Source organism: Pogona vitticeps, chromosome 2 (assembly GCF_051106095.1).
Source record: "Pogona vitticeps strain Pit_001003342236 chromosome 2, PviZW2.1, whole genome shotgun sequence".
Classification (NCBI taxonomy): Eukaryota; Metazoa; Chordata; class Lepidosauria; order Squamata; family Agamidae; genus Pogona; species Pogona vitticeps.
Window position 1 is genome coordinate 22,163,041 of NC_135784.1, and position 20,999 is coordinate 22,184,039.

At 45.4% G+C, this 20,999-nt stretch overlaps 1 protein-coding gene across 1 annotated transcript in view; it reads left to right on the forward strand.

Annotated features, from left to right (window-relative positions):
• LOC110071443 (alpha-2-macroglobulin) overlaps positions 1–20,999 on the forward strand; it is a 71,874-nt gene that overhangs the window by 15,324 nt on the left and 35,551 nt on the right. Inside the window, exons 6-15 of the mRNA XM_072988495.2 lie at positions 2,981–3,149; positions 3,507–3,591; positions 4,408–4,531; positions 5,351–5,465; positions 6,546–6,655; positions 7,696–7,854; positions 10,003–10,227; positions 14,650–14,713; positions 15,924–16,066; positions 18,687–18,836. Coding sequence (XP_072844596.2) covers positions 2,981–3,149; positions 3,507–3,591; positions 4,408–4,531; positions 5,351–5,465; positions 6,546–6,655; positions 7,696–7,854; positions 10,003–10,227; positions 14,650–14,713; positions 15,924–16,066; positions 18,687–18,836 — 1,344 coding nt within the window. The remainder of the gene's footprint in view (positions 1–2,980; positions 3,150–3,506; positions 3,592–4,407; positions 4,532–5,350; positions 5,466–6,545; positions 6,656–7,695; positions 7,855–10,002; positions 10,228–14,649; positions 14,714–15,923; positions 16,067–18,686; positions 18,837–20,999) is intronic.

Sequence of the window (20,999 nt, forward strand, 5' to 3'; positions counted from 1 at the left end):
TTTTATCATGCTGGCAGCCAGCAGGCACTCTTGTACCTGTTCTGACCTTTATTTTCTGTGGGTTTCAAACTGTAAGAAAAAAACTACAGAAATGTTTATAAAACAAGGGAAAGCAATGGGTGGAGCACTACGTCATATAACAACCCTACAAAATTCAGTGGGTAGGTTACTGTGACGATGGAAGGACACAGTGGGGCAACTGCCTCAGGTAGCCGATTTTGAAGAAAAATAACTAAAAGGAACTGGTACAATCACCAAAAAAGTAAAGCAATAAGACACTCTTGTCCGTGGATATAAAAATGATAGTGTGTGCACACTTTATTACAAATTAAAAAGCCTGACGAGTTTTGACTTCTCCTTTTCAGCCTTCCTCAAGGGAGTGAACATTGCACTTTTATTAGCTATATTTACTTTTTTGCTCATTAGGTTTGAGTCCAGCTCCATTCAGAAGTGCAATATTTACAAAACGTATCAGGCTTTTAATTTAGAATTAAGTGCATGCTAAAATTTTTACACTCTGGGATGAGAGTCTTATTCCCTTACAGTAGTTTTTGAGGGTCAAGAAAGGGCAGCAAACTTTGAGTTATTTTAGGGTGTGTGCCACCCTGTTGGGTCTCCCGTGTTGGTCCCAAAAGATAACTGGATTTACCAGGACTTGCACTCTCCTTCGTTTTACAACATTGCTTCCTTGAAATAAATTTCAGTGATAATGCCCTCAGTTCCAGAAAAGTGTTTGTGATGCTTAAGGGATCCTTGCAATCCTTACTCAAAGCTTCTGGGGTTTGTTTGTCAATTCTTTTGATCATCTCTGCTAACCTCCAAGTTGAAAACAAAGCAATTAGAGTTGAAAGCAAAACAAAAATACTAAAATCAGACTTTCCCCCCCAAAATAGATTCCCAAATGCTAATGCTCACAACTCTCTTGTGTAAATGCAGCACAGAACTGCTGCAGCGCTAAGCTGCTGCCCCTGTTACAAAGCAGTAAAAAAACCATCATTAGTTTTAGAAAGGCTAAAAAGATGCTGGGAGTCATGGGGAGGGGGGAACCTCTGTATCAAGTGAGATAAGAGGAACGTGGTGTGAATAGTAGGGGACAAACTGATAGCATCTGTGCAGAATCTGATAGGTAAAGGGGATCAAGTGTAAAATCCCTTAGTTTATCTTAACCATATTTTTACTGCAAGTCTGAATCAAAATCCTCTATCATGGAACTCTTCAGAAATACTCAATCCCTTTTTCTGTAACCGGTGACTGCTGTGTCATTCACTTATGGCCTTATCTGGTTCTGGGAGCGACCTCCTGTATATCAGTCCTTTTACCTTGGATTTATTAGAGCAAATAGGCTTTCAATTGGATGGATACACTGGCAGAAAACCAAGAGATGAGAATTGGGTTGAAGATTAATGACAGTTCCAAATCCTATACAAATTTATTTGGCAGTTGGCTTGGTTTAACTCAGTAGGCAGTGCCTCTGGAGAACAGATAGTTTGGGTTTGGTACCATATGCACAAAGGTCAGAAATTGCATGTCGTTTTTATGTGGTACTGTGGTACCTCGACTTACGAACATCTCCACTTGCGAATGATTTGAGTTACGAATGGCTCCGTTCGCAAAAAGTTGCTTCGACTTGCGAACGGAACCTCGACTTACAAACATAAAGAAAAACTTTAAAAACCCTTTCCTGCCCTTTTTTTGACCTAAGTTCATCTTAGGTCAAAAGAAGAATTTTTTTAAAAAAATCCCCTTGTGGTAGAGTACAGATTAACTGGCTTTGCATTAGTTCCTATGGGAACTAATGCCTCTACCTACGAATAGTGCCCTGACATATGAACGGAAAACAGCAGGTAGGGATTAAATGGTTTTCAATGCATTCCTATGGAAAAGTTTGCCTCGACTTACGAACATTAATTGTGTGCAGACAAATCAATTTTGTCTTTTCCAGAGAATCCTGCTTTCTCAGGATGTGCCCAAAGTAGGACAGCCTTGGTTTCAGCATTTCTGCCTCCAGAGAGAGTTCAGGCTTAATCTGATCTAGGATCAACTTGTTCATCTTTCTAGCACTCCATGGTATCTACAAAGCTCTCCTCCAGTGCCGTGTTTCAAACAAATCGTTTTTTCTCCTGACATCTTTCTTTCCTATTCGGATTTTGCATCCAGAAGTGCAGAAATTTCACGTCCAGAAATTACATATCACATGTGAAGTTGCACCATTCATATGCAATTTTAGATCGTCATGTGTGCAAGATGCACCAATTTAGAAACGATGTTCCCAGTGTAAACAGGACTCCAGTACAATTCACTTTCGGTGAGCAAACCGTAACCAGGAGAACGTTGTGCCTGCTGAAGTTGCTGTCCACCCTTTGAGAGCTACTCCCCATGCGTAGGCACCTTTCAAGGTCCCCTGTAGATCTCCCATCTTTGAGTTCATTGTTTTTAGGTAAGATGTGGACTGGACGTGACGGCCCTTCGAATATTTGATAGTCAAAATGGGGGGGGGTTGTGCTCTATGCAAGAAGGCACATGATCATCCAAAGGTTCTTTACACATCACTCATCCATCCTTAAGGGACTCTGCCCTCCACCTTCGCATCTCTTAGTGCAAGTCCAAGCTCCTTCTTCATCCCACCTCTCTCTTCTGACCCTAAACCAAATAGAGCAATGGTTTCGAACCTTGGGTTCCCAGATGTTCTTGGACTAAAACTCTCAGAAGCCTTTGCCATGAGCCATTTCTGGGAATTGTAGTCCAAGAACATCTGGGGACCCAAGGTTCGGAACCACTTGAATAGAGCCACAAATTAAAGCAGGAGTGGAGCATTTTTGGCCTTCTAGATGGGTTGGCCTGCCATTGTCCACAGTGGCCGCTGTTGTTCAGAATGGCCAAAGGGTCCACATTTCTGATTGAGGGCCACTTGCAGTCACTGTGTATCCAATCTACAGTTTTAATGTGGCTTGTGTGACCACGTTTTCTTGGGACTTCCCAGGATCCCAAGAGGAACCGCCTGTTCCAGTGGCAAGACGTGGAGCTGAACGTGGGCCTGATCCAGCTCTCCTTCCCTCTGACTTCAGAGCCCGCCCTGGGCACCTACCGAGTGGTGGTCAAGAAGTCTTCCGGGAGTAATGTGGAACATACCTTTAATGTGGAAGAATATGGTAAGGAAAAAACAGATGTTTCTTCTTTGTGACACTGAGCATGATCAGTTTCTGATGTGGGTTGTTATGTATTCCATTGCTGGATATATATTCATCAACCTGTAAACTGGAGGCAGGAATCTGTTTTTTCTCTTGTGCTCCCTCTGAGGGAATCTGTCACGGAGACACCTTAGTGACACAACTCAGGACACAGTGGATAAAGTCGTTGCTTCACTTGAAGCAATTCACGTCCAAAAGTGACACCGTCTGTGTTATGCTGGCACGCGAGGGGAGACGATTTTGTCCAGTGGCTTAAAGGTAGTTGGGCATGAAGTTTGTCCTTTGCTGCTAAAATGGCTATTTTATTCCTCCTGGTAGTATTGCCCAAATATGAGGTTTCGGTGAAGGCACCCGAAGTGATAACCATTTTGACCGAACAGTTAGAGGTGACCATCTGTGGCCGGTAAGTAACAATAGTCTGGATTTCTTCTTTGTGTTTGGAACCAATGAGCTTGGCCAATAGATGTCAAGCTGAATCTGAGCCAAAAAGTGTGGTGTGGCTGCAAAAAAGGCAAATTCTATTTTGGACTGCATTAACAGAAGTACAGCCTCCAAGTCCTGTGAGGTACTAGTTCCCCTCTGTTTGGTACTAACTGGGCCTCATCGTGAGTACTGGATCCAGTTTTGGATACCTTTAAGAAGGATGACTACAAACTGGAACAAGTTCCGATGAAGGCCATGAGGATGATCAGAACTGGGCATGTTTAGCCTTGAGAAAATATTTGCAAATATTTGAAAGCTAGTCATCCAGAGGAGAGGCAGGATCTGTTCTCCGTTATCACAGAGTGCAGGTTGTAAAGAAGAAAAACACTTTATGTTGTAAATAAGAACAACTCATCATGTATTCTATATACAAATATTTATATTTATAGGTTCGCATAGGTTGTTCTTATTTTTAATTGTAGTTCTACAGTCCTTGAAGAAGGCTAAATACCTATTGGGTCAAAATATGCTGAGCCTGCACTTTTATAGCAGTCCTCCTTCAAAATAATTTGTTCTCTTTTTTTTTACATTCTGAGACCATAGTTTCACCCTCATCCCCTTTTCCCTACATCTCCTCCCTTTCATTCCCTGTTCCTAACAAGCTTTATTTCCAAAATCTTGGGAAACAAACAATTTTGAGGGTCTGCCCGGAAGATAAATGAGAGGCAGCCCCTTTGGTTTCCCCTGTGTCTCTGTCATCTCTCGAAAGGTACACAATGGCTGCTTCTGATTACAGGTACACCTACGGGAAGCCCGTCCCTGGCCAGGTGAAAATGAGCGTTTGCCGAAGATATTCCTCCCCTGGAACCCGATGCTATGGGGCAGAGGGAGCAGCGGCATGTGAAGAATTCAGTGGAGAGGTGGGCCCCGAGAGACTGGAGGATTTCCTTGTCCACATTCACAACCAGGCCTTGTAGAAACCTGTTAACTGCATAAGAAATCCAGTATAGTTCCTAAAGGAGGGGCCTGGAGCCTTAAGCCCTGGGGCCGAATCCGGCCTTCCTCGTCTCTCAATCCGTCTGTCTGGTATTTCCCAGAAAAGGTCATTCCCCTCCACCCAGTGACACCGTTATTTGGACTGGTTTCTGGAGTTTTGCAGAGCTTTTCCAAACCCACTCTAAAAAGTTGAAATACTGTTGAGCTTTTGTGAATAGAGTGTCATGTGTAAATCCTGGCTCTATAGCTCAGTGGTTTAGGCATCTGGCTGTGGGGCCAGAGATGGAGAGTTCAATTCCCCACTGGATCTCCTATGAGTAGAGCCAGCCTGGGTGGCCTTGGGCAAGCTGCACAGTCCCAGGGCTCCCCCTAGAGGGTAAACCACTTCCAAATTTTCTCTACTGTACCTGGAAACCCTGAAAAGGGTTGCCGTAAATACATTTTTCTTTCTTTCTTTCTTTCTTTCTTTCTTTCTTTCTTCCTTCCTTCCTTCCTTCCTTCCTTCCTTCCTTCCTTCCTTCCTTCCTTCCTTCCTTCCTTCCTTCCTTCCTTCCTTCGTCGGTCTGTCTGTCTGTCTGTCTGTCTGTCTGTCTGTCTGTCTGTCTGTCTGTCTGTCTGTCTGTGTACAGCAACCAGACCTCTGTGTGTGGGGTTTGGGTTTGCCCATTTCTGCAAAATGAAAATTATGGACTGCAAAAGCACTTGTGGTGATAACTAACCTGGCTTCTGGGCTCCCCTCTCAGGCAGACGTGCATGGCTGTCTCACTCGGCTGGTGAAAACAAAGACGTTTCAGCTGAAACGGGATGGATATAGCATGAAACTCAACGTGGAAGGGAAGATCAAAGAAGAAGGCACAGGTAGACATTCTGGTGGAGTTGGGAGTGGGCTGTGTTCCCAAGGCGAGACCATCTCCTCTGGAGCAGGGGTCTGTTTTGAAGTGCAGGCATCCATGATGGGAACCTCCTTAGTGAAAGCCTCAAGGAGAATCCAAAAAGGCAGACAGGTTGGGTGATTCCCCGAGAGGAGGGCTTTTGTAAAGCTAATGGGTCATCATGACTTTATGAAAGATGAAGTCCCAAGATCAAGTTAGCTCAAAGTTTTCAATGTATTCTCGAAGGCACAGGTTGCTGTCCTCTGAAGATGCCGGCTACAGAGACTCGCGAAACATCAGGAAGAACAACCTTCAGAACACCGCCAAAGAGCCCGAAAAACCCACAACAACCATATTCTCGAAGGCTTTAATGGCCAGGATCCAATGGTTGTTGTGGGTTTTTCAGGTTCTTTGCCCGTGTTCTTAAGGTTTTTCTTCCTAACATTTCGCCAGTCTTTGTGGCCAGCATCTTCAGAGGACAGGAGTCAGAACTCTGTCTGTGCTCTGTTGCAGTTTGTTGGATAGTTGAGTATTTATAGCTGTGGGAACAGCTTTTTTCCTTTTCAGGAGATTAAGGTGATCAGCGTGTTTTTTGTTGTGGGCCTATTGTTGTGATAAGGGTGAGCGATTATCTGTCACTGTGATTGATGGGTGTTGTTAGCTGGTCTTTTGTGTGCAGTGATCACCGCTTCTTGTGGCTGGGTAGAGTTCCTTGACCTGCAAAAGGTACAGCCTGCAAAGGGTCAACGAAGACCAGCAAGGACCCTGATACTACCCACCCCAAGGAGGGATAAGGAATTTTTCTGGTGGACGAGAGACCCTAGAAATGGGCTGCCACTTCGGGCTAAATCAGCAAGCCAGGGGTGGGGCAAATCATGGCTTTTGGTCCCCTGCCCAAGCGCTGGTGCCCATCAGAGCGGGTGGAACTCCAGGACTTCGTAAACAAATGATCTCCCAGGTAAAAAAGGCATTGGAGCCCAAACAGAAGCTAGCAAGGGGAGGCTCCTGGACTAAAATTCCCGCTGTGTTTACCCATCTGTGTTTGCCTCCTGGTTCTTTCCGACAGGCGTGGAATTAACCGGCTCAGGGACCACCGATATTACTCAGACACTCAGCAGGCTGAGCTTTGAAAAGGTGGACGGTTACTTCAAGCCAGGGATCCCCTTTACGGGGCAGGTAAGGTTGGGGGGTCATCAACCACTGTCTGTCCGGCACAACTCCACAGCTTGGGTATCTTGTCAGATCCTCTGAAGGCTCCGGAAGGGAAAGGGCCTGCCCACCCCCACCCCCTGTGTCACAAAAGATGACCTGTTGCTTTTTACTTTAGGTATCTTGTCAGATCCTCTGAATGCTCCAGAGGCTGGTCGTCCCCAAATGGGAACTTTTCCAAGTTCTGTTTCGATCCTTTCGGTCTCCCAAGCCCAGCCCACCCCAGGCCTTGCGGAGGGGGCCCCTTCTCCAATCCTGCTCCACCACCCTTGTCCTCAGTGTTATCCAGGCAGGCAGTAGAATTCCTTTGGGAGCTTCACTATTTGACAGTGATGTCATAGAACCGTGGTTCCCAAACCATGTGCTGTGGCACCCTGGGGTGTAGCCAAACCCAGCCAGGGGTGATGCAGAATGATCACTTACTACTCAGACTGGGCTTCCTTCTCCCTCCTATTGGGGGAGCCACGGCCAGTAGCCAGTCATTCAAGGGACCTAGTAGTTGAAAAACTTTGGGACCCACGGTCCTAGGATCATAGGATAATGGAGCCGGAAGGGGCCCATCCATGATCAAAATGAAAGAAGAAGGTCCTGGAAAGTTGTTTTTCAAAAGTAATTTGTTCCCATTCCCCATCACGGTATTTAACAAATCCTCTGTTGTGTTAATCACTCGTGTTGCTTTTTACTTTTCTCTCTTGGGGAGCAAGAAGACGGTCAAGATTAATAAGAGAATGACAGAAAACTTTATTTAAAAACTCCTATCTATTTGAAAAATGCCCTTAAAAATTAGATTTTAGAACAAAATGACATCGTTCCTCCAGTGAATTCTCATTTTCCCCACTCATGGAATTATTTTTTGAAATATGATGTTGCTCAGCTTTCATTGACAGGGAAGGTAACTTGTTACAACTCTATGACCTGTAACTCCTCAGTCGGGAGCTATGGAAACCAGGCGTTTTTTTTTTGTTTGTTTGTTTGTTTTCAATGCCATCATGCCTTTCCCCCTCTAGGTGAAGCTGGTGGATGGGATGAAGGTGCCAATTGCCAACGCAAGCATTGAAATCAGTATTCCCAGGTATGAGCACAAGAAGAGCTACACCACGGATGGCCAAGGAGGAGTTCAGTTTTCCATCGACACGAGTAATTTCACAGAAAATTTTGTGATTCAGGTAAGTGATTCCAGGGGTTGAGGACGGAATAGGATGGGAGAAGAAAGTCAGAAACGAAATGCGCTATGCTGGATATGGTAGTAGGAGCACGAGTGGAACAGGGAGAATATAGATTCTTGGAGCAAAAGTATATGAGATGCCAGCTTCGCAGTTAAAACCTGGGAGCACCTTCTCCCTCCAAAGATGTCATTCCTTCAAAGCTCTGCACAAGCCATCAGACTTGCAAAAGTAGTTCATGTTCATCTTCCTGATGACCACTGACAAAACAAAAGCAAGATCCTTTTCAGCATGAAGAGCTGGAGAAAATGTCTGCTACAATAAACAGGCAAGGTTTATCTCTTAAGAGAGCACTGCTTCTGATGACGTGCTGAGTATATTATCCTGTTGGTCCTTCGCCTTGGAAAATTTTCACATTTGGGCAACAATTCATGGAATCTCCTGGCCTACATGGGGAAGTGGCCCTGTTGGCTGAGAAAATACGAGGTTTGTCCGTCCAAGAGGTAAATCTCCCAAGCTCTGTCTTTTCCAGCCGTTGGTAACCCCCGGGTTCTCACGGCTGCAGCCCCCACAATCCGAGGGTCCCTGTTGGATGAGGTGCCGGAGAGTTCTCTCCTCTAGAGCTGAGGATGGGGCGTCGCAGCTCTCTCGCTGCAAATTCTTACCACCAGACGGCAAACCTCACAATGGCTTGGAAAGCAGCAAAGACACGGGGTCCGGTTAACAGTTTGTGTTGTCGGGAGCCTTTTCCTCACACAATTTAATCGGCATTTTCTTTCTCTCAGTCTCAGTTTATTAATACAGCCACACCTGTAATGGCCTTTTTCTCTCCTTCAAAAAAATGTTTCCTGAGGTAAAGTTGGAGAACTATACAAATAAACCCATATAAGGCAGCTTCTTAGGTGACTATGTGCCAGATGATGTCTTCCATCATCTTCCTCTAGCACGGCCAAGTACTTGTTCCCATCATGAGGCCTCATGGGGCTCTCTGTGGCTCACTTACAAGGTCAACCCCCATTTCTGAAGGCCACTACAGGTGACAGCTTTGCTCCTGGGGACAGGGAAACGAAAGCCTTTTTGAATTCTCTCTCGAGCCAAGATTTATTGGCAATTAATTTTGGTTTGGAAAGTCCGGGCTGGCCCCTAAATTTTCCAAACCAAAATTAATTGCCAATAAATCTTGGCTCAAGAGATAATTCAAAAAGGCTTTCGTTCATTTGATATATCAGATAAAGAAATAGTAGCCCGACGGACAGCTTCTCCCAAGCAAGAGTTAAAAATGCCCACCCTGAAGAACGGTGGCAGGGGTTTTTTATACCTTCTGTCTTCCGGAATCAAGCGTTGGGGAACAGCATACGTGACCAGGAAATAGTGAACGAAAAGATTCTATAGGATGTACATACAAGGAATGCAGTTTGTCTGGCAATAGGTCCAGTTTTGCAAAAGGGAGATGGATTCTAGATATAGGATTTGGGGTGTGAAAGTCTGGAACTCTTCTATGAGTTGGGCAATATCCTGGGGAAACATCATCTGACAATCAGACTATCACTGGTTACATTGTTGGGCACTCGGGCACACTTGATAGAAACATCAGGGGGAAACATCTGCTCACAATCGGTCTGTGGCTAGTTGCATTGTTTCACCCAGGCATGGTGGTTAATGAACCATTCAGGAAGCTCATTAGCATAGAGGAACTGGTCCATTCTACCTGTCCAGGCAGTCAGAACATTGCGGGGGGGGGGGGTTCCAGGGGGGAGGAATCTGTGTAAATTTGAGTTCATACTGCTGTGACTGCCATGACCAGTTCTTCTTGAGATGCAAATCAAAGCAGCAATCATGATCTTCCCATCGTCTTGCTGGGGGTTGTATTAATTAAGGTCCCTGGTCCCCAGAGTTCAAACTGTCTCAGCCAGTTTTAGGAAGGAGGGGTGGAGAAACGGGCTACCTTAGACATGTTCCCCTGCACTCCGTGGTGGATAGTGCCTTTGACCTTTCTAATTATTTTGTTAGAAATATGTTTGTGCCAGCGGCCCCATCAAGGGGACATGCGTTGGAGAAGGCTTTGTGAGTAGCCAACCTACATTTATCTTCTGTATTTCTTAACATTGCCATTTCTGCTTTCCCCTATTTTTTTAAATTTTCCCTCACCAGGCTAGGTATAATCGTGAACATTCATGCTATGACGGGAACTGGGTCACGCCCCAACACTTTAATGCAGACCACTCTGTGATCCCTTTCTACTCCCTGAGTCAAAGCTACCTCCACATCGAGCCCATTTCTGGGACAGCAAGCTGTGGACATCACCAGCCGGTTCGAGTCCATTACATCCTGAACCCGGATGTTGTGAAAGACGAGAAGATTGCCTTCCACTATCTGGTAGGTTGAAGGGAGTCCACCTTTCTCTGAATGAGACAACGTCTGAGGGAGAAGTGGTAGAGAAATCCCCAAGCCCCACCTCTGCTTTTGTCTTCAGTGTGGAAGGTTATTGTCCCTCTCGAACTGGCGTTCTCAGCCACACTAGACGCTGTTCCAAGTCCTCCATACATCAGAGCACGTTACCATAGTTTCTTGAGTCTGAAGGATGCCTCATCAAATCACCTCTACTTTTAAAAAATCTCCAGTAATAACATTTTGAAAAGGCAAATCTTAGCAAGACAAGAGAAGAACACATGGTCTGATAGATCCAACACGGATATAAAATTGACAACCGTATTTGTTTAATCATGTGACTGCTCCATTCATTGTTTACAGCAAGGAGTGGGGCCTGGAACTGAATTTTCTCCCTCTACACCTTACGACCCTCAACGGTTCCCCTGAATCCCTCTGATTATTAGTTATGTTTATCATTAATTGTGTGCAGTCAAATCAATTCCAATGTATGGCAACCTTTTCCGGGGGTTTTTACTCAGAAGTTATTTGCCATTCCCATCTTTTGGGGCCACCTCTGGGACTGGGCGGGGGGGGGGGAGAATGAATCCCAAAAGCTCAGCTTTATGGCCAAAGTACCTGGGAACCCTAAAGCCTATGCTGAGTGTTTACCCCCAGTTAATTCTCCTAGAGATTAATTAATCTAGGATAAATTAATTCCTTAGTCTAGGTGGTCACGTTTCCATAAGATATGGTTTCTGCCATAACTGGCACTTGTGAAACCCAGCTGAGGTTCTTTGTAACCTACATGTGGGTATATTGCATTGCATTAAATTAACTTTAGATAATGTACATCTGTGAAATATTTGTTTAGGCTTAGATCTTGTGTAATCCAACAGAAGTCAAGGATGGAGGTATCCGAGATCAATAACGTAAACATGCTGTGTATGGAATTTGTACTTCAAACCAAGAGTTCTTCAAATGCTGTGCTCCGCTATTCAGCTACAGTTGGTTTCAGATCTGGATGGGAATCAAGAATCTGTTCTCAATCATACCAGAGTGCAAGACATGTAGCTCAGGCTACAGGAAGCCAGATTTGGGCTGAATATCAGGAAAAACCCCTTAACTGTTAGAGCAGTAGGACGGTGGAACCAATGATCTCGGGAGGTGGTAAACGCTCCAGGAGTTGAGGCATTGAAGAAAAAATTGGACAGTCATTTGTCTGATCTGCTTTGACTTGGATTCCTGAATTAACAGGGAGGTTGGATTCAGTGACCTTATTGCCCCCTTCCAGCTCCATTATTCTATGATTCTATATAATTTCAATTAATTTTGAAGGAAAATAACGACAGCTTTTGTAGGCATTAATTTTTTTAAAATTCCCAACTAGAATCGGTCTCCCTAGGGACGTGGTGGCGCTACGGGCTAAACCGCAGAAGCCTGTGCTGCAGGGTCAGAAGACCAAGCAGTCATAAGATCGAATCCACGCGACGGAGCGAGCGCCCGTCGCTTGTCCCAGCTCCCGCCAACCTAGCGGTTCGAAAGCATGCAAGTGCAAGTAGATTAATAGGGACCACCTCGGTGGGAAGGTAACAGCATTCCGTGTCTAAGTCACACTGGCCATGTGACCACGGGAGATTGTCTTCGGACAAAACGCTGGCTCTGTGGCTTGGAAACGGGGATGAGCATCGCCACCCTAGAGTCGAACACGACTGGACAAAAATTGTCAAGGGGAACCTTTACCTTTACCTAGAATAGGTCTAATGAATCAATTAAAATTATATTTGTATTGATTTAATAAGCCATTCATTCAGGAGCTGTTTTAGTTCCCACTTCTTCAGGACATGCCACTGGATATGCTCAGAAGCACTATTATCTTTTTTCATTATCTTTTGTTCTCTGCCATCAACTCACTTCTGACTTATGGTGACCCTATGAATGAGTGCTCTCCAAAATGTGGTGTGCCCTCCACAGACCTGCTTAACTCCTGAAAACACAAGCCAATGGCTTCCTTTGGGAAGTCAGTCCATCTTGTATTTAGTCTTCCTCTTTTCCTGCTTACTTCCACCTTTGCTAGCATTATTGTCTTCCAGAGAATCCTGCCTTCTCATGATGTGCCCAAAGTAAAGTAGCCTCAGTTTCACCTTTTTTTTTTTTGCCTCCAGAGAGAGTTCAGACTTGATTTGATCTAGGAGGACCCACTTCTTCATCTTTCTGGCAGTTTAGGGTCTCCACAAAGCTCTCCTCCAGCACTATATTCCAAATGAATCAATTTCCCCCCCCCCCCCTGGCAGCTTGCTTTACTGTCCATCTTTCACCTCCATACTTGGTGATCAAGAATACAAGAGTTTGGATGATCTCGGTCTTGGTCTCCAGGGGATTACCTTGGTGACCTTTTCTAATTCCTTCATTGCTGGCCTTCTGAATCTCAGTCTTCTGATTTCTTGGCCACAGTCTCTATTTGGATTAACATTTGAGCCAAGGTACAGAAAATCACTATTTCAGTTTCTTCATTGTGAACATTAACGTTGTGTAATTCTTCTCTAGTGGTGGACCTTAGCCAGGAATGAATTTTGGCATCGTTTCATGGACGACAGTATATTTCATCAGATACATGAAGTTTTATCCCCGGCTACAGGCATACAGTAGATATCTATGTAGACACAGCAGAAAGAGGTGTGGCCACTGTTGATCAAACCAGAGGGGAAGTTTGCGAGCCATCTGTAAGCACTGGCAGACTGAATGGACACAAAACAAATAAACCCGGGGGCAATGACCCTTCACAGCAGCGATGACAGGTGGCAAACACAATCCTTATCAGTGCTGAGCTAGCCATGCTAGAAAGACTGTCATCACCAGCCAAGAGGGCCAAGGGCCAACGTCCCTTGACCTTGGGCCGGATGAAACGGTTCTGGCCACGGTCCATCCCTGCCTACGGTGATCGGAAGTCACTTAGGTCTGCACCCTCCTTGGCCAATACGGGCAATGCTGGCTGGGTCCCTGTGCCGGAGAAGGTGTGGGTTTGGTGTGGCTTGACTCCTCCATCGCCTGCCCCTGCTCTGCCCCCTTCCGTGTTCTTCTGCTGGCAGATCTTGTCCTGCCAAGCTGTGCTTCCGGCAGATCTTTCTTGGCCATCCGATTTCTCCAATCAGTCGGCAGAAGAGAGCCCTTCAGCTAGCAGGGAGTGGCTACTGGCGTAACGGGGTTTCTGCCGATTCCTCCCTGTTCTTCGCCTTCTACAGCCAGACAGAGATCGCATCCACCCTGCCTCTTACGGCAGCTCCGCTGGATGCCAGTCCATTTCTGGGCACAAAAATTGGACTTAACAGTCCCTAAACAGCTTGGACCCAAACTATCTCGAAGATCTTATCTCCCTTTCAGAGATTCATCAGGGAAGGCCTTTCTCTTGGTCCCGCTACTCTTAACAGGTGGGGACACGAGACAGGGCCTTCTCTGTGGCTGCTCCCAGACTCTGGAACTCCCTCCCACTGGAAGCCAGGCTGGCCTCATCTTTGCTGTCCTTCTGCAGGCAGCCGAGAACCTTTCTCTTCAGGCAGGCTTTTCCTTCGTGACCAAGGAGAGTTCTTTAAAAGGACAGTGCTGCATGTCTGTTGTTTTTAGTACTGCTTTTATCTGTGAATGTTTAGTATTTGATTAATTCTTTTTTACTATTGTAATGATTTACATTAGGAGCCCCATATATGCAGGGGTAAGGTTCCAAGCCCCTCCTCCACAGACCCTGTAAAATAGCAAACTATTTTAATAGTGAACACTATACATAACATGGTATCTGGCTTCCTCTAATGGCCACCTCTGGTAACTTTATCTTTAGAAATATATATTTCTTGGATTTTTGTTTTAGTATTTTCAGACGGTGGATAACTGAATCAGCGGATACTGATCCCGTAGATATTGGGGTCCTACTATTATTTTTAGTTTCTCATACTGTGCATGTTTTTACTGTAATCCTCCTTTATTAAGTCCTTTTTAGGAGAAAGGTGGGGTTAAAAATACTTTAATACATAAACACTTCTTTGAGTTAGGTTTGCCCTGTTCCTAAAAACCTGTAGCCACAGAGGCCGTCATGATCCTTCCAATGAACAGAATTAAACTCCCTGCTGAAGCTTCTGTTTGAAATCTCTTTGCTCAAGAATAATTACTTTGAGGCCAGTAGCCATGTCCCCTCTTGTTGTCAAGCTGGAGCCGGCCTATAGTGATCCAAACAGGGCTTTCACGGTCAGTGAGATATTTAAGGAGTGGTTTTGCCATTTCCCCTCCCTCAGTGAGTTTTCACGGCTGAGCGAGGATTCGAACCCAGGGCGGGAAGGATGTTATCTGAATGCTGTTTTTTGGTCCTTTGGGTGGCCAGTGAATGGTTCCCAAATATCAGCCGCTGCATCAACCGGGTTGTCCTCCTCCTTCCCCCCGCAGGTGGTGTCGAAAGGGGTGATCGTGCGAGGAGGGACCCACGTTCTGTCGGACCACCACAATAAAGGTAACGTGCACCCCCCCAGCCTCTTCTTCCTCCCTTCCTCCAGGGGAGGTGAACCTCTTCTGCAAAATGATCCTGACCGATTTCTCCACTTCTCTGTGGCCAGAAGGAAGCTTCAGAGATCCGACTGCTTTCTCAATGCCTGGTCCTGCTAGATGGGCCTGGTGGCCTGAACCACCACTGCCCGTCCCTCCATGGGCCGAATGGCTCTCCTGCTGAAAGTTAATTATATGTCATTTCCCTGAATTGGGGTTGGACCTTTCTGTTAAGACTTGCCATCGTCTACGTGTGCTATCAAGGCAATTCTGATCTATGGTGAATCCCTTCCAGGGTTTTCCAGATAGAGAGTATTCAGAAGCGGTTGACCCTTCCCTCCTCCTGGGACAGTGCAGCTTGCCCAAAGCCACACAGGCTCGCTCTACTCACAGGAGCCCCAGTGGGGGGAATCGAACCCCTAACTTCTGGCTCCTCAGCCAGAGGCCTAAACCACTAAGCTACCCAGCCAGGATAATCATGTGCCGGCAAGTCAATTCTGACTTATGGCAACCTTTTTCCAGGGTTTCCAGGTGGAGAATACTCAGAAATGTTTGAGTATTCTCTTCCTCTGGGGGTGCCCTGAGGCCCAAGGCCACACGGGCTGGCCCTTCTCACAGGGGAGACTCGAACTCCCAATCAGCAGTGCCTTCATTACTCCCTCAGCATCTTCTCGTGTTCTGACAAGAACTCTAAAACACTCTTCCCCAGGTGACTTAAAAATGCAAGCTAGTAGGCTCTTAAATTGCCAGCTATTATTATTTATTTATCTATTTAAAATATTTTTACCCTGCCTTTCTCCGTCAAAATACCGAAGGCAGCTTCGAAGACTTAAAAGGCCTCTGCCTGCTTGCAGAAGGACAGCAAAGATGGGGCCAGCCTGGCTTCCAGTGGGAGGGAGTTCCAGAGTCTGGGAGCAACAGCAGATAAGACCCTCTCCTGGGTTCCCAGCAAGTGCACCTGTGAAGGTGATGGGACTGAGAGGAAAGCATCTCCTGATGATAACGCAGTAGATATCTTCTTTTTTAAAAATTACAAAGCTGTTATTGACCTGCTTGCATGTTTCCTCAGTTGTGCCTTCTTAGTCAGCTTGGCAGCCGAAGCTTGGACAAAATATTTGTTTCAGAATTAATCCTGTGTTTCTCTCTTTTTCTCTCTGAAATTAATTATTTGTTTTCAGTGAATGGGGTGTTTCCTATGGATCTGTCTGTGAACATAAATATGGCTCCTTTGGCCCGTTTGCTTCTATACACTATCCTGCCCAATGGAGAACTCCTTGCGGATTCAGAAGATTTTGTTGTTGAAAATTGCTTCTCAAACAAGGTAAGGCTGCCTAGAGTCTCCCAGCTTGGAGGTAACTCATTAGAAACAACCATTTTCCTTTGATTAGTTCCTTTTCCCATTAATTGAGGTATAATTACATTGCATTCTTTGATGAATGAGAGAAGAGTGGGTTACCATTTTGGTCAAACCAGCCAAAGTACCAGCAGTAGTTACAATGTTTTCAGAATAATAATACAGTTAACCATCAGTAATTATTGCTAAGAGGTTTGAGAAGAATTATTAGAGAATTATAATGAGTCTTCCTCAAGCAGCCAGTTTTGCTTCAAATGCAACTTTCTAAGAGCATTTCTCAAACTATATCATCCATGGGAGACTGGAAGCCTCCAGTTTTCAGCTGTGTTTCCTAGTCAGGTGTTGGGTATGATAGGAAATTGATCACTGGGGCCTGAAATAGGCATGCACAGGAGGAACTGAGGTTTCTCTCAACATTCACTCAATTTTACAGTAGCTTGTTTAACTCTGTAACAACAACAATCTATGTTAAACTGATAAAAGAATTATCTGCTTTATGTGTTGGCGGTGCACTGGCATGATGTATAAAGTTTATGCATGTATTGCTCATTGGCATGATATACTACAGTAAGTCTATGCATTAAAGTGATGTGTTTGTAAAATTCTCCTTCTATCAGAGGAGAATGTCTTGCCTGCCAATATTGCTTAATTCTTGGAGCCAGAACTGTGGGTGTTGTTCTTTCCCCCCCACCACCACTTTTTTCGCCTCTTATGCTGAAATTGTGCACTCAATTAGCTCCATTCAATAGCATGAGTTACTTTATCTCATTGAATAACATTGATTTTAATCTTTTTCGTGTTTTCATATTTCAATGCTTTAATTGTGTTTTAAATCATATATTGTTAAATTATCTTTTAATATTTAACTTAGTGTGGATTTTAATGTTGTGAGCCGCTTTGGGTCTCATGTTGGGAGAAATGTAGCACATAAATAAAATTAATAATAATAAGTCATGCCACTGAATTGAATCCACTGTGTGTTACTAGCTTTGTGGACAAGACTGGTTCCATTATTGGAAGGAGGATGTTTTGTGTTTAGCCTTGAAATCCTCTTTTTTGTGCCTTTTACACATTCAAGGCTTGGCAGATGCAGGGAGGCAGGGCTCATAGAGTCTCTGCTGCTGGCTCCCAATATTTTTAAACTCCTTACTAATATTTTTCAACAGCTTTACATAGAACTCTATGGAAGGACTATTTCTTTGCCTCCTAAAATCAACCAGGCTGGCTCCTGAATTAGTCTGTGTGCTTCCCAAAGTCTTCAAATGTTGGTCAAGCCCTGTATGAAGTGATTGATATACGAACTAAAACGCAGTCACTCTTATAGAATGTTTTCTATACACTAACAGAATAATAATACAGTTAACCATCAGTAATTATTGCTAAGAGGTTTGAGAAGAATTATTAGAGAATTATAATGAGTCTTCCTCAAGCAGCCAGTTTTGCTTCAAATGCAACTTTCTAAGAGCATTTCTCAAACTATATCATCCATGGGAGACTGGAAGCCTCCAGTTTTCAGCTGTGTTTCCTAGTCAGATGTTGGGTATGATCAACCAGGGTAAAATCAACCAGGCTGGCTCCTGAATTAGTCTGTGTGCTTCCCAAAGTCTTCAAATGTTGGTCAAGCCCTGTATGAAGTGATAGATATACGAACTAAATCGCAGTCACTCTTATAGAATGTTTTCTATATACTAATAGTCACAGTGCTTTCTTGCATATGTTTGCTAAATAGAATTATGGCACCCCCTTTTAAAAAAAAGTCTGGATCCCTTAAAAGGAAAGAAAGGTGTAAGAAGGACCAGGAAAAGAAGGCAGCTGTAGGGCAGGCTACCCAGTTTGGGACAAAATTTAAAAGGAAACGTGTGCCAACGACAGTTTTTCATTGTCATATTTTTTGTTTGTTTACCTAAACATGGTTTACTTGTTTACAGCTACCAAGATTGCCTTCATGAGTCAGTCTTATTCATATTATATTGCATGGATCATGTTGCGTGAGCAGGACCCCCCAGAGCCTTGAACGGGCTCTGCCACAGGAGGCCAGACTGGCCCCATCTTTGCTGTCCTCCCGCAAGCTGGCCAGGACCTTTCTTTTTGGGCAAGCTTTCCCATAGGGACAGGCTGCCCAAGTGGGGTGTTTTTATTTTTATTTATTTATTAGATTTGTATCCCGCCCATCTAGGCTATGGATGGTTGTGCTTTACTGATTTGAATGTGTTTTGGTGTTGCTTATGTTTACTGTACTTCTGTGCGGTAGAGGCAGTATTGTGTACTTACTGTTGTTCGCTTTACATACTTTCTTTTAATGCTGTAAGCCACTTTAGGTCCCCCTTTTTTTAAAAGGAGAAAAGCAAGGTAGAAACAAACAAAGGCAACAGCCGTCAAAGCTACTGATGCTGGGAGGAGGAGGTGGCGGCGTCGGCGCTGGCGTCTACAATGCTCGCCCTGACCAGCTGGACCAGCGCAGCCCTTGTTCTTTGGTAGCCCCACAGGAGAAGCCAAGCTGAGAAAACGGGTGCCAAGGCGGTCTGATCCTGTTGCGCCTCCCGGTGGAGTTTTCCAAGCCCTTTTTCTCTCTTCTGTATCTGTACAGGTGAGACTGGAGTTCACCGAACCCACAGGCCTGCCCGCCAGTGACACCCACCTCCACCTGGCGGCCGCGAAGGGCTCCCTCTGTGCCATCCATGCTGTTGACAAGAGCGTCTTCCTCCTGAAGCCCAAAGCCGAACTCTCCCCTCAGACGGTGAGTCTAAACCGTCTCTCAGGTTGTCTCAAGGGCAGCGGGTGTGGGTCTTTGGGTGGGTGTCCAAGATGGAAGTGTTTTAAAATGTGCGGGTTGAAGAGATCGTTTACATCAGTTTTGCAAAGCCATTCGGCGGCTCTGGCAGAGCAAGGTCAAAGACGTATCCGTAGTCTTGGCCACTGAATGAACCTTCTTGCCACTTTTTATTTATTTATTTGTTTATTTGTTTATTTGTTTATTTGTTTATTTATTTATTTATTTATTTATTTATTTATTTATTTATTTATTTATTTATTTATTTATTTATTTATTTATTTATTTATATCCCGCCTATCTAGTCATTTCGACCACTCTAGGCGGCTTACAACATAAGGATAACAAGTTCAAGAAAAATTTATTAAATTAATTAAATGATTCTGTAAGATGGGGAAAATACAAAATAAATCAAATAAAGAGAAAAAAAAGGAAAGAGGACAGGAATTAACTGGAAGGGAAGGCCTGCCTATACATCCACATTTTTAGTTGGTTCTTAAAAGTACCCAGCGAGGGTGCAGCGTGAATTTCTGGAGGTAGTTTATTCCAGAGGCGAGGAGCCACCGCCGAGAAGGCCCGGTTTCTAGTTCTTTCCTTCTGGGCCTCCCTCGGCGTCAGGCTCCTCAGCCTCACCTCATGGCTCGTGCGGGTGACATGGGTAGAACTAGTTGGGAGTAAGCGTTCCGCCAAGTATCGAGGTCCTAAACCGTTTAGGGCTTTGTATGTAAGCATTAACACTTTGAAGTCAATGCTGAAATGGATGGGCAGCCAGTGCAGCATGGCCAGAGTAGGAGAAATATGTTGGTATTTTCTCACTCCAGTAAGGAGTCTGGCCGCCGCATTCTGCACCACTTGAAGTTTCCGCATCAGCTTCAAAGGGAGCCCCACGTAGAACGCGTTACAGTAGTCTTAATCTAGAAATTACGAGCGCAAGTACTAAGGTAGTGAGCGCCCCCGTGTCTAGGTAAGGTCACAGCCGGGCAATTCGCCAAAGGTGGAAAAAGGCAGTGCGGACTACCGATGCCACCTGCGTTTCCATGGTGAGCATCGGGTCCAGGTGTACCCCCAGGCTGCGGACCCCACTCTTCACGGCCAGGGCCAACCCCCCAAACATGAGGGAGTTCCCCAAGCCACCATCCACAGGGCCACCCACCCTCAGAACTTCCGTCTTGTCCGGGTTCAGCCTCAGCCCGTTCTCCTACATCCACTGCTGTACGGCCCCCAGGCAGCGCTGGAGGGACAGGACGGCATCACCTGCAGTTGGTGAAAAGGAAATATAGAGCTGGGTGTCATCAGCATATTGATGGCACGATGCTCCACATCCCCTGATGACCCCACCCAGCGGCCTCATATAGATGTTAAACAGCATTGGGGAGATGATTGACCCCTGTGGAACCCCACAATTGAGACTCCATGGGGCCGAAATACTCTCCCCAAGCTGCACTCTCTGGGAACGGTCCTCCAAGGAGGAACAGAACCAGGCCAAAGCCAAGCCACCGATACCCAACTCAGAGAGCCTCTCCAGGATACCGTGGTCGATGGTATCGAAGGCCGCTGAGATGTTGAGGAGGACCAACAAAGAAATTTTACCGCTATCGGCCTCCCTCAACAAGTCATTGTACAGGACGACCAATGCCATCTCTGTACCGTGGCATGGCCTGAAGCCCGACTGACAAGGATCCAGGGCATCTGTTTCATCCAGATGTGCTTGAAGCTGGTCAGCCACCACCCTCTCGACTACTATGCTCATGAAAGAAATATTGGCGACGGGCCTATAATTGCCAGTTTCGTCCGCCGCCAAATTAGGTTTCTTTCTTATGGGCCTAATGAGTGTCTCCTTGAGGGCAGAGGGAAACCTGGCCTCAAGGAAAGACCCATTTATTATTGCAGTGGCCCATTCTGTTGTTATCGGCCTGGCTGCTTTGATTAGCCAGGCTGGGCAAGGGTCCAAGGAGGAGGTGGTGGCTCAACAGCGGTCAAGGACCTTGGCCACAGAATCAGGCGTGACAGGCTGAAAGGAGTCAAGGGTTACCGGGCAAGATGGAGCGCTGGACATTTCTGCTCGACTTACTGTGTTCAAAAAAGGAGAGAGGTCCCGTCGGATGGCCTCCACTTTAGATTTTAAAAAGG